The sequence below is a fragment of the Esox lucius genome, chromosome 20 (genome assembly GCF_011004845.1).
Source record: "Esox lucius isolate fEsoLuc1 chromosome 20, fEsoLuc1.pri, whole genome shotgun sequence".
Lineage (NCBI taxonomy): Eukaryota > Metazoa > Chordata > Actinopteri > Esociformes > Esocidae > Esox > Esox lucius.
In genome coordinates, this window is record NC_047588.1 from 32,595,481 (window position 1) to 32,608,674 (window position 13,194).

Below are 13,194 nucleotides of genomic sequence, written 5' to 3' on the forward strand. Positions count from 1 at the left end.
ATACTTATCTTCCACATACTAATCTGGCGTACTATATAGCATGCAAGTATGCGATTTGAGATGCAGTTACAAGATTTGTATTGGATGTTAGTTTTCAAAAAACCTCCACTCAGATTTGTTGAAGGCGGGCTTAGCGTGGTTTCATTGCTTCTGGCTAGAACACATTTCCAGAAAGTTTTTAATTCCTACCTAGGTTAAAACATAAAGATGGAGGACAAATTTAATTCTGTTTTGAAAGAACTGTGGTCTATTCAAAACATCAAGTCTATAAAGCCATTAAAACTTCTCTGCTTTGTGTTTTGCCGTGCCTTTCTACAGGCCATCATTCGCTAGATGAACATCTTTTGGTGTATCTGGGGGTTGAGACTGCCGCGCCGCCACTTTTCGTTTGGAGTTTAGAAATAGCTTTTTCCCCTAACAAAACCAAATTGTTTCTACCTCATCCACACGTCTTTTATATTTTTGCAGAAGATTGTGACGGAAGCCACATAACGCTTTAGAAAACCCATCATTCAGTGTTACCAGTCTTTATATATCTTCTAAAGCGAGTGTGCAGTCCGGTCGCAATAATGATTATTTACCTAGGAAATGGTTATGTTTGTTTCTCAAAGACTGATATGGTTCACCACAAATGCAACATATATCCACAGATTTCAATGGGGTTTCATTTGGCGATTTTGCCGCCATCTTCATTTAGCTAACTACTGTTGCACCGAAGGCATTATTCTCATTAGCACCTGTATAAGCCCCTCCCAGGCAATGAATTTGACTAGGTTAACTTGTTTTGAGGCGTTAGCCCAAGCAATGAATTTGATTGGTTTAACGTGCTTTGAGGTGTTGATCCAAGCAATGAATTTGATTGGTTTAACGTGCTTTGAGGTGTTGATCCAAGCAATTAATTTGATTGGGGTAGTGTGTTTTCCCCCACCCCTTTCCAACAAAAACCCTACAGGTATTGCCCAGGGCTAGCGACAAGCCAGGCCTGGTTTAAGAGGCTAAAATCACCCATAAAAAATTACTTTACAGGGTTTAGTAACATAACGTTTTGCAGCCTCGTGCGCATTGCACCGCACTCCAAAATACTTCCAGGTGTTATATACTCACAGCCAGGGGGTGGCTGGTGGCCACCTTGCTGAGGCCGGACCTCATCATGGACTCCTTCTTGTCCACGTACGGCACCATGATGTTGAGCTTCTCCATCAGCATCTCCATGATCTGCGAGGCCAGGTTGCTGTCGGCCCCCAGGGCAATCCACATCTCACAGCTCCAACTGGAGAACACACAGGGAACACAGAGTTACCGGGAGGTAACTACCACAGCGCTGTCTAGCGGGGGAGATTTAGTATCGGTCAGATGGAGAGAGCGCGAGGAAGACTGGAAGAGGGAGGGTGCAGACATGTCTGCAGGGGGGACACACACCTTGTCCCCTTACACTTGAAGGGTGAAGGGACAAGGTGTGAGGAGGAGGGAGAGGGAGGGGAATGACCGAATTAGGAGGGTGGTTCTCACTTGTCAAAGGGCAGGGGGTAGGATATGAGAGTGTTGATGACAGTCTGGAGGTGCTGCGTAGCCAGGATGAGGATGGACTGGGCTACAGCCACCTTCACCTGCTCCTCACTGATCATCTGAAGACGGATGTGTAGCACCTCCAACATCTCTGATACCTGACGGACAGATACAGGGTCACACAGGTCATTTGGAGAAAACGATAACAGTGTGTGTGTGTGTGTGTCTTTACCAGGTCCTGTAGTCCTGCTCCTCTGTTCTTCAGCAGGGTGTTCAGTACAACACTAGATGCTCTGGAGCAGTTAGACTGGGGGTCCACAAGCCCCTCAAACAACATGAAGATGAGAGTGTTGAGCTGCTGCTGGGGTAGGCGTTTACTGATGATCTAAGGAGACAGACCAGACGCAAGTGCCCGTGAGACCCGCTAACTACAGACAAACTGAACACAGATTACGGACTAACGACACACAAACGAAATAAACAAATTACACCAAAAACTACAGACAAACATCAGTGCATAAACACATCTGCTCCATCATAGATTCTCCTACACTTTCACAGCCCTGCTCCATCATAGGTGCTGCTCCTCCATCTTCACAGCCCTGCTCCATCATAGGTGCTGCTCCTCCGTCTTCACAGCCCTGCTCCATCATAGGTGCTGCTCCTCCGTCTTCACAGCCCTGCTCCATCATAGATGCTCCTCCATCTTCACAGCCCTGCTCCATCATAGATGCTCCTCCGTCTTCACAGCCCTGCTCCATCATAGATGCTCCTCCATCTTAAAATCCCTGCTCCATCATAGATGCTGCTCCTCCACCTTCACAGCCCTGCTCCATCATCTATGCTCCTCCACCTTCACAGCCCTGCTCCATCATCTATGCTCCTCCACCTTCACAGCCCTGCTCCATCATCTATGCTCCTCCACCTTCACAGCCCTGCTCCATCATCTATGCTCCTCCACCTTCACAGCCCTGCTCCATCATCTATGCTCCTCCACCTTCACAGCCCTTCTCCAGCACAGATCTCCAACTTCATAGCCCTGGTCCATCATAGATGCTGCTGCTCCTCCACCTTCACACACCAAGTGGAATGTCAAAATTCACCATCCCAGTTGTTGATAACGGTCACTGTCACTGGCCACTTTGGCGACATACAGTAGTGTAAAGAACACACTGAAAGAGCCCAGGAGAGGGCCCTTCAGGAGAGGACCCTTCAGGAGAGGACCCTTCAGGAGAGGACCCTTCAGGAGAGGACCCTTCAGGAGAGGACCCTTCAGGAGAGGACCCTTCAGGTGAGGACCCTTCAGGTGAGGACCCTTCAGGAGAGGACCCTTCAGGAGAGGACCCTTCAGGTGAGGACCCTTCAGGAGAGGACCCTTCAGGAGAGGACCCTTCAGGAGAGGACCCTTCTCTGAGCTTGGTGTTCAATCCTGGAACATCTCCATCCATAATAGCACACTATTCCCTCTACACACACCATCCCTAGTGGATTACCGTGGCACCGTCCCTAGTGGATTACCTTGGCACCATCCCTAGTGGATTACCGTGGCACCGTCCCTAGTGGATTACCGTGGCACCGTCCCTAGTGGATTACCGTGGCACCATCCCTAGTGGATTACCGTGGCACCATCCCTAGTGGATTACCGTGGCACCATCCCTAGTGGATTACCGTGGCACCGTCCCTAGTGGATTACCGTGGCACCGTCCCTAGTGGATTACCGTGGCACCGTCCCTAGTGGATTACCTTGGCACCATCCCTAGTGGATTACCTTGGCACCATCCCTAGTGGATTACCTTGGCACCATCCCTAGTGGATTACCTTGGCACCATCCCTAGTGGATTACCGTGGCACCAACCCTAGTGGATTACCGTGGCACCATCCCTAGTGGATTATCTTGGCACCATCCCTAGTGGATTACCTTGGCGAGCTCGGAGCACGTCTTGTAGAGGACAGAGGGCTCGGGGTTGTTCAGCCTCTCCCTCAGAGTGATCAGGCTTTCCACCGACTCATCTTTGTGGTCCAGAGAGAATCCTGCAGCCAGGGGCACAAAATGAACAGCTTCTCACTACCATCAGACAAACCCTATTTCACTAGCAGCAATGGCACCCTATTTCCTATATAGTCCACTACTTTTGATAAGAGTCCTATATACCCTGTTCAAAGGTAGTGCACTATGTAGGAAATAGGGTGGCCTTTGTAACAGAGCCGGAGGGGCTTCCAGATTTAGTGGGGCCCAGAAACAAATGCTCGGTCAGTTAAACTAGGCAGCAGGAAATAGGAGCTGCTACCAGGCTTTAGTAGCAGAGACAGTGGGAGAAGACATAAAGGGAGAGCAAGAGACAGAAACAGAGCTGCGCTTCCTAACCTTGGGCCAAAAGTAATGCCGTGCTGGAGATATACATGTCCCACCGATCATACAGACCCGGCGAAAAATAACTAGAATACTGTCAGCTGTCATATCTGTAAAGCTAAATACCACACTGTGTAATCAGAGCAGCATGACTTGTGACCCATAGCAATGGGAAAAGGGCAACCCGCACACCAACTAAAACCACTGTAAACATAGCCAATACACTCGTTTATTTACTCTTGTCATTCAAACTGTGTAATTGACCTTTTCTTTTTTTTAACACATTTGTCATTTATCATAGCTTGCAAATGTTCCACTTTTTTTTGGCAACGAAAACAAATGTTTCCCATGCCAATAAAGCATCTACATTAAACAGGAACTGAGAGTGTGTGCTACCTTCGTAACGGAGCTGGATGTAGAGCAGCCTGTAGATGCAGTCGATGGCCGCCGTGCGGACCAGGGGGTTTGGGTCGGTGCATCGTGGAGCCAGGCGACCCAGAAGAGCCCCTAGGTTATGGAAGGTCACCATGTTCTACAGATGGTTATACAATGTGGCTGTTCAGAAGGTGACTTAATCCAACCGGCAGACAACAGCTTGACCCATTGTACGTTCTAACCAGCAGAGCCACCGGGGAAAAGTTACTCACCTTAACCTTAAGGTTGCTGAAGTAGAAGTCGAGGATGTGAGCTGTGGTTTTCACCGCTCTCTCCCTCTCATGGTCCTGGTTTGAACTCAGCCACGCCTCAATGTGCTGGGGACAACCAGAAGCAGGGTTGACGGAGGGCGGCTGTCATATCATTAAGAACACACTTGTCATCCCAAGATTACCTTGAAAACACTCTGGAGGCCATCGGGAGTCAAGTCTCTGGTAAGGATATTCCTCAACAGTTCTTGAAGAGCATTGAAGGTGTCTGTGTATAACTCCTGTGGGAACAGAGGTAAACGCAAGCTTAAGCACGTCCAGTCATCTCCAAAGAAAACAACAGTCTCTCCTCAGTTCAATCTTAAGAAAAGGGTGGAGGGTGTGGCTGAGACTAATATACACAGATATACGTAGAGATGAGATGTATGGCTCCGCAGATGTTCATTTGATAGAAAGCAGTGAAAGGAGAGCTGCTGCCCTTCATGTTGCCCTCACCTCTAGATTTATGGGCTCACCTCTAGATTTCTGGGCTCACCTCTCTAAGTTTGGGCTCCAGCACCTCATCGTCTTTCCCCCTGTCCCTGTCCGGACTGTCCACCATGGGCAGGCCAAACACACTGTTCAGACATGTCTGCAGCATCTCAAAGTTCTCGTTCTCGGTCAGTGCTGGCTCCAGGTTACTGTGGTCAGCCTAGGGTTAAGGGTCAGTGATATTCTCTCCGTAAGAGCTAAAGACACTTCCTGGTTTTCCAGACATTCTAGTCGAAAGAGTCACAGTCATCAAGAGAGTTGGAATACGTAAGAAATCCGGATTTCCATCACAAGGGGACAAAACAAATGTTGGGCTTTGGGAAATGTTTGCAAACCACGGTGTGGACAAACTGAGTGGAACATCTGGTGGTGAAAAGCTCATGCGAGGGTCAGTATACATTGCATTGTCCACACGGCTAACAGACCAGAATGAAAGGATACATCAGGTTGGCACATGTGGTCATCACAAGGTGGCGAACCGGAGTACGCATGGCATCCGGTGGTTCTGCCTTGATGAAATCCTTCAACAAAGGAAGACAGAGAGGGGGTGAATCACTAAACCTTGTGCCCGAATCAGGTCTACAGTCCCTGCGGCTAAGTTGGAGTCCAGTCAAATCTCTATTGCAGGAGTCTGAGCCCCAGAGCTCCAGTCCTGGTCAGGCACCATTTCCCAATGCTAGAACAAACTGCCCTGAGCGCCTACTGTAGTGAAGCTAGTATTAATTATCCTTATAATTGCCTGTCTAAGTGCAAATAGCCTACAAGCCATATAAGCAAATACCAGTGGAACTCTAATTCACCAGTCGTTGAGAAAGAGTCTGAGAATACGTTACTCATCACTGGACTTGAAAGTCCTAACTACGGACAGACTTGACTCCGAGTCCAGAACCTGAGTACTGCAACATCACTGAGAGGCATCGAAACCATCACACCACTGTTACGATGCAATGCAGCACTGCAAGGCTTTACTGTATCACAAGTACCTTTCCAAAAGTCTTTATAACCGCGGCAGTAGTCATTATAACACTGTCGTAGGCTGTGATGAACAATCTTTAAATAAATAAACATTTACTTGAACCCTCAGTCACATGGGATTTATAATGCAGTGATGACGCGACACAGGGACTCACCACCATGACTCCCATGAGTTCCTGTTTGCGGACGAACATGTAGTCCTGTCTGCGTACTACGCTGCTGATGGCCTTGGCTATGAGTCCCACACTCTGGATCAGACTCAGCTTCATGGTCAGGTCCTGATGGGAATTCAATATGGCCAGCAGACATGCATGCAAACATACAATGGGGAAAGGATACACACACGCGCGCGCACACACACACACACACACACACACACACACACACAAACACAAACGTGATGATCACATCACAAACACACACACACACACACACACAGATGGCCTCAGACAGAGTTCATGAAAATTTGCCACAGCAGTCAGAGGTTACGTCTGTTTTGCATCATTCTGCACCGTGCCACTTCACCTTTGTGAGCAGGACAACTAAAATATTAGCTGTAAAGTTATAGTGCAACCCTCAAGCATTCAAAGACAGCGGCAGTCCGGCACTTGCCCCATCATTCCAAAGTTCCCTATGCCATGGATATCAAATCTAAAGGTGGGCAGACTACAGTCACATCTAAGGATTTCAACCGTGGTGGTTTTTCCATTTTTCTTCTGGTGTCCGTAAAAAGGTAATCTAAAGACTTAATAGAATAATATCCTAGTTTGAATGGTTTTAGCACATGGCATAAGAAACCATAGCATCTCGATGGGCGGTAAGTGTGTTAAATTCAGCTTCAGCTAAATTCAGTTATTTCAGTGGAATAACAACAACACGGTACAAGTCAGAAGACCAAACCGTTGACTGGTACTGTACATACATAAAATATCTGGTGAATGGGAAACAAATCACAAGTAGCATTTTCTTTTGTTTTAAGAGAAAGATCATCCATGCCTTGACTTGGAGACTGTAAGTGCCAGACTGAAATGAAAGCTTTGCGATCTGGAGGAAAAAAAGAATTTGAACAGAAAATACACAATCTGATTTTGCATTACGATCTACAGTATGAGGTGGTGAGTTCTCTTAGATCAACAGGGAAAGGTTGAAAACCACATGGCCCTAGAAACACCTGAGTGTTAGTAGACATTGAGGCCAAAAAGCACAAAACATTCTGAAGTTCAGAAAATAAAAAATAACTAGATATGGTGCTTATATTTTATCTGTTCATATTTGTTTGGGGGGGGGGTCTGGAGGTTAGAGCATTCTGGCAGGAACCTAAAGGTTCAAATCTGTGACACTAAGATAAGAAAAAAAGCAATTGAGCTCCTGAGGAAGCCACTCAATGATGGCTGATCCCAGGCCATTACCACAACTCTCCCAGTGTGCAAAAACACCTGCACAGTGATGTGCAGGTGTGAAACTGGAAAAATATAAGCACTATTTGACCTTTGACTTCAGGAAGTTCAGAAAGTTGTTGATGCAGTAGCATTCTGAAGAGAACAGATTGTTAGAATAGTTATAAAGAGAGCGCAGAGAAAGAGATTCCTTTGTACGGTTCGCTTCACGGTACCTTGGTCTCTATTTTAATTCCCAGAACCTGCACAACATAAAAGTAACAAGAAGTTTAATCCACAAGTTGATTTCCACCAGACAAGAATAAGTAGGACTGACCATGACGTCAACATTGTTGAGGTGCTAAATTGTTTGTTTACATTTACTTTGTTTACAGCCAGTAAACCACTAGAAAGGGACAGTTCTACTCTCTTTCCGTATTAAATTAATCTGTTGCATTAATTTGTTGACTTTCTGGAATCATCTAGAACACGGGTCAAAATCCAGTTTCATCAAGTGACACAAGCTGATATTGTGGGTTCTCATTTGATCCAATAGCTAAACTTAGCCCATGAGGCATTAATATATTATATTCTTCAAGAATCTATTATTGTGTATTTCATATGTCCGAAGATTATCACATTTCAGAAGGCCTTTCCAATTCATGTTAGCCCGAGTTTGGTTTTGGAACACCACATTAATTAATGTCTTACAGATACAGAGGAAGTCAACCTATCCTCATTGTAATGCAGTACTGTACATTATCATGTCAGCCCCAGCAAACTAGCCACAGCTAATTAGAGGAGCCCTGTGTGGAACCAAACTGAATACATGGATAGACTGCCTCATAATATTAAACACAATGTGTGTATCTGTGTGTGTGTGTGTGTCTGTGTGTCTGTGTGTATGTGCCTGTCTGTGTGTGTGCCTGTCTGTGTGTATGTTTGTGTGCCTGTCTGTGTGTGTGCCTGTCTGTGTGTATGTTTGTGTGCCTGTCTGTGTGTGTGTGTGTGTTTGTGTGTATGTTTGTGTGTATGTTTGTGTGCCTGTCTGTGTGTGTGTGTGTGTGTTTGTGTGTATGTTTGTGTGCCTGTCTGTGTGTGTGTTTATGTATATATGTCTGTGATATCTGTCCAGCTGCACACTATTCAGCATGTATCTAAAAATAGATTAAATTCAAGTAAAAATCTGGAGGTTGTAAATTGGCAGGAGAGAGACTCAATTAACAGAGCAAACTACAGTGACTAGTTGTCAAGGTGAAGGGGAAAACATCCTGAAATGAACCAGGTTAATCTGTAGCCACAGGGAGCCACAGAGAGACCTGATAAATCCACATGAGTGAGTCTTTTGAGACAACACACTACAACATCAGTAAAGTAACATATGGTGAACTCTCCTTCAACTGAGGGAGATAATCACATAGTATTTCCACGGTGGTTTGTGTTCTGAGGTTCATGTTTCTGTCGAACACCACAAACATTTTCGACAAAATGAGTTAGTGATGGTTTAGTATGACACATGCTGCAACACAAGAATCATTAGCCCGGGCAACCTGATATCTGAGCTTTGAAGTTAAAATCAAATTCCACTTAATCAAAAAACCTTTCCTGTTACGATCAATGAATCTTACTGATTGTCAGTATTCCAATTGGCCCTATATACTCCAGTTACTCCCTATATAGTTTAACCAGGACCCTCAGGACAATGGTCAAAAGTAATGAAGTATGTGGGGAAAGGGGTGCCATCTGAACCCCTGTCTGTCTGACCAGCTCCAAGCCAATCCAAGCACGCTCAGACAACTGACAACAAAATAATAAGCATAATAATATTTTTTCAGGCATTAAAATGAACCCTCAGCTATCCCCTCAATTCCACCCGCCCCTGCTATTGCGGAGAAGGGAAAACATTACAAGGCAATGTTGGAACACAGTGCTACGCAGTGGTCAGAGGTGCTTATTGCTACAAGACTCTCATTATTGGTTGTGGTGCAGGCAGGGCGGACTACATGCGTGGAGATGGAGGCCATGGTTAATCGACTGGCCACACCTCGTAACGGTAAAAGTCGGGTTTTGAGCAGGTGGAGGACTGTTTTCTACGGTGTGGACAGACCAAGACGACACACCGGCTGACTGCCTGGTATTCATGCTGATGTAGCCAAGGGCCGTGCCTGCATCTGGTCCCCACTGTTAGTCATTAACCCTAAATCAGAACTAATTCCACGTGTTTTGTGACAAATCCTGACAGATAAATCACATCCATCCAGACTGTTGATATAAGACACCTAAATAAATGAACATTTTGAACGGGCTTTATTACGGGGATGTGGTGAAATAATTGTGTCTGCTGTTCCTACTCGTCCATTCCCCAGGCCCGGTCTTCTTTACCTTGGTGTTGAAGTGCTTGCTGATGTTGCGGAGAATGTCAGAGTCGATCCGGGAGAGAATCAGGTCATCGGGGGCGTACAGCGCCACATAGCCGTAACAAAGGATCAGCGTGCTCTTCATCTTCTCTATGTCCACGTCATTCTTGTCCTGAGAGAGACAGAGGCAGAATGAGGTTAGCGAGGGCTTAAGCATCTTAGAAATGCCAAATCATTGAAAACCGTTCAAACATATACGTGGACTGATGAAAAATTGGTTATAAGGCCTGAACCCTGAATGCTGATTTGGTGAAAGAAGTGGTATAATCAGACAGTATTACACAGGCAGGAAATGAAGTGAACTGTGTTCCTGTTCTAAATGCATTGCTAGTGAGTTCATAATATCTACAAGGCATCTCTGGGAGTTGTGGTATTTGGCCAATATTTGGATGAGGGCTGTTTCCAGGTTCTCGTTGTGTTCACACTGGCCATCTAACACACCCCCTTGTGCATTACTTCATAGATAATATGAAGTCGACACATTCTAGTCGACACATTCTAAAAACATCAATAGCAAACTAACTTTGAGCAGACCAAATATTCCTGAGGCTTTCTTGAAGGCATCAGATTTCCCAAAGTCGTCCAGTTTGGCGAGAGTGGCTTCGAGGTGACTCCTGGCGCACAGCCCGATACCCACGGCGACACCCTAGGAAACCATTAGCCCAAACACACCCCCATTAGTACGGTTCAACGTATGTTTAAGCCTCCAGTGACCAAACACAAAATCTATATTATCACTTAATTAGCATCTGACTACCAGCAACTCTTATGAGGCCCAAAGACGGTAAAAACCAAACAATCCTACTCATCTGGTTCTTATGAGGAAATGAGGGGGGTGGGAGGTTTAACTCCAGGCACAAATTGCTGCTTACAGTGGCAGACAATACTTCCCTTTGAAAACAAGCAAAAGCTTAAAAGGTACTTGTCACTGCCTTTACTAGGCAATTTAGCTGTAGCACACCGACATGCTGTTCTCCATGGCAACGCTCTGCTTTACCACAAAACTACATTCAGGCTTGTGCTAAACATGCAGAGAAGTAATCAATCCAAGCGAACTTTGAGAATAACTGAGAAAACGTTATTTCGGTCCAACTTCGATCTACACAATTCTGTGGTGTTTCTGAGCTAACCATCAAGTGGAACGCGGACGGAGCTCATAGAGGCAGACAAACGGAGGCTCACCTCTCTCTCGGTGGAGTCGCTGTGTCGTGCATTGAATAGTATCTCCTGCAGCTGCTTCTTGACCAGCTCTTTGTTGCAACACTGCTGCAGCGTGACTCCAACAAACTTGTACAGGAAACTCTACGGAGAGACGCAAAGGGAAACCTTCTAATTGAATTGATATCATTTGGATACATTTATTTGTTACGGTGGGAGGAAAGGAGGTGAATGAGCCAACTGATACCTGGGGATGATAAGATGGCCATGATGGTCTCAGAAAATGCAGCTTTAGGGCCACCAACCCTGCTGTTACAATGACAGCCATGGGCTCTTTAGTGACTAAAAGACGGCCCCTCCCTTTAATGTCCCACTAAAATACGGCACACCCGTTTAATGTCAGATTAAAAGACGACACCCCCGTTTAATGTCCCACAAAAAGACAGCACCTCCGTTTAATGTCCAAGAGCAAGACAGCACCTCCGTTTAATGTCCAAGAGAAAGACAGCACCTCCATTTAATGTCCAATTAAAGACGGCACCCCTGTTTAATGTCCAATTAAAGAAGGCACCCCTGTTTAATGTCCAACTGAAAGAAGGCACCCCATGTCACTTTCACTGCCCTAGGGCACTGTATGCTCTTGCATGAGTGCAAAGGTTTTTAAGGCACAATTTAAATGTGTCACTATTATTTTCTGTCAGATCAGAACACCACATTAATCAGAACATCACACTAACCCAAAACAGATTGTTGTGAGAACATTAAAATCACCAATGTTTAGATCTTAATTGCATAATCTAACAGTTTTATAAGCAAGCATGATAGTTTAATTGGAAATACCGTTTCCTTGTGAATAATTTACAAGATTAAGTTAAAGATATTTCAAATTCTTAGAAGGTTCTGAAGAGATCCATGTGATCGTTTCCAAGAGGCCATGAGCTTTCCCAAACATACAGCTCCGGAAAAAATGAAGAGACCACTGCACCTTTTTCTCTCCTTTCCAAAAAAGCTGAAAAGGAAAGTTTTGAGTGAGGAACAGAAGCGTTCAATTTGCGGTGGTCTCTTAATTTTAACGGTTCTGTTCCTCACTCAAAACCTTTCTTTTCGACTTTTTTGGGAAGGAAAGAAAAAGTTGCCGTGGTCTCTTATTTCTTTCTGGAGCTGTACGTGGAAGACCTAGAGTTTGTCAAAACACATGGTCATGCAAACCTCTTTGGGCCATGGATCAAGGGAGGTTCACAAACCTTCTCCTCCGGGGACTGGTTATAGTTTGAGAGGTAACGTGTGGCCTCGACGGCCATCTGGCAGCTCCACCGGTCTTCAGCTATGGCCATCAGGGTCTCGGCTAGGAGCTGGAAATGACCCATCAAAACAGCAGAAGCCAGTAGACTGTATCAGAACTGTGCATCAAGTCCGTTGTGAAACAGCAGCAGACACCGGTCATCTAACATTCCACATGACGGACTTACACCGCCTGCGTCCCAAATCACGCTCCCCTGCTAAACAAGGTTCTCCTTTTGAGGAGACAGGGACGAGGTTTTTCCTAGTCATTGTTACTGACAAGCGTTGTTGGGCATGCAATGTAAAGACCATCCACACCTTCAGCAGACTCTCCTCCCATTTCTTCTTGTCTAGTGTTTCTGGCGTAGACTCTGAGGAAACAAGATGGGAGATGAAAGCATACTTACTCAGGCCATCCTTTATGTACCAAAAAAATATGATTTCTGCTGGAGGATATTCTGCACACGGTCCAACCCAACCAAAGAGTGAAAATGATTTAAGATCCGTTTTAATACCCCATGCTCCACTTAAATGCAAGCTATGTATTTTTACGAGGGAAAGAAGAAATTGCCCAAAGCTAAAAAAGCTCTCTCCCTAAAAAATATAGTTTTGACATTGCCTTTAAAAATTGGAAGCACTTATGGCGTCCCATAACTGAAGCTGCTATGGAGCCTTACAGCCGCTTAATCTCAGTTCTGTCACAGCAGAAAACACGGAGTAAGAATTCCTCTAAACCACTGGCGTTAGAATGGACTTCCAGTGGCCTCAGAGTAGCAATAAAAGCTTGTCAGTGTTATTTTGTCTTTGCGGATAAAGGCCCCATGGGTTCATTCAAGGCCACGTATGGCTCTGTAGGTCACGGCAATGTGGGGTCATTGAGTCGAGACTGTCTGAGTCTCACATGTCAACACACATTGCCTATGAGGAGAGATTTCTAACCAGGGTTCATGGCACCC

The 13,194-nt window shown here is 45.5% G+C and overlaps 1 protein-coding gene across 6 annotated transcripts in view; it reads right to left on the reverse strand.

Annotated features, from left to right (window-relative positions):
* mroh1 (maestro heat-like repeat family member 1) overlaps positions 1–13,194 on the reverse strand; it is a 36,007-nt gene that overhangs the window by 9,601 nt on the left and 13,212 nt on the right. For 4 of the 6 annotated variants that reach the window (XM_034288780.1, XM_034288783.1, XM_034288781.1 and 1 more), the window contains 17 exons: positions 12,557–12,609; positions 12,202–12,309; positions 10,982–11,101; positions 10,323–10,445; positions 9,765–9,911; positions 7,619–7,645; positions 7,003–7,050; positions 6,162–6,284; positions 5,473–5,552; positions 5,036–5,180; positions 4,686–4,781; positions 4,504–4,608; positions 4,253–4,388; positions 3,425–3,537; positions 1,739–1,891; positions 1,510–1,664; positions 1,105–1,270 (listed from right to left, as the gene is read on the reverse strand). In XM_034288780.1, the coding sequence (XP_034144671.1) occupies positions 1,105–1,270; positions 1,510–1,664; positions 1,739–1,891; positions 3,425–3,537; positions 4,253–4,388; positions 4,504–4,608; positions 4,686–4,781; positions 5,036–5,180; positions 5,473–5,552; positions 6,162–6,284; positions 7,003–7,050; positions 7,619–7,645; positions 9,765–9,911; positions 10,323–10,445; positions 10,982–11,101; positions 12,202–12,309; positions 12,557–12,609 (1,898 nt within the window). The remainder of the gene's footprint in view (positions 1–1,104; positions 1,271–1,509; positions 1,665–1,738; positions 1,892–3,424; positions 3,538–4,252; positions 4,389–4,503; positions 4,609–4,685; positions 4,782–5,035; positions 5,181–5,472; positions 5,553–6,161; positions 6,285–7,002; positions 7,051–7,618; positions 7,646–9,764; positions 9,912–10,322; positions 10,446–10,981; positions 11,102–12,201; positions 12,310–12,556; positions 12,610–13,194) is intronic. The other 2 variants (XM_034288784.1, XM_034288785.1) reach the window with 2 other exon arrangements.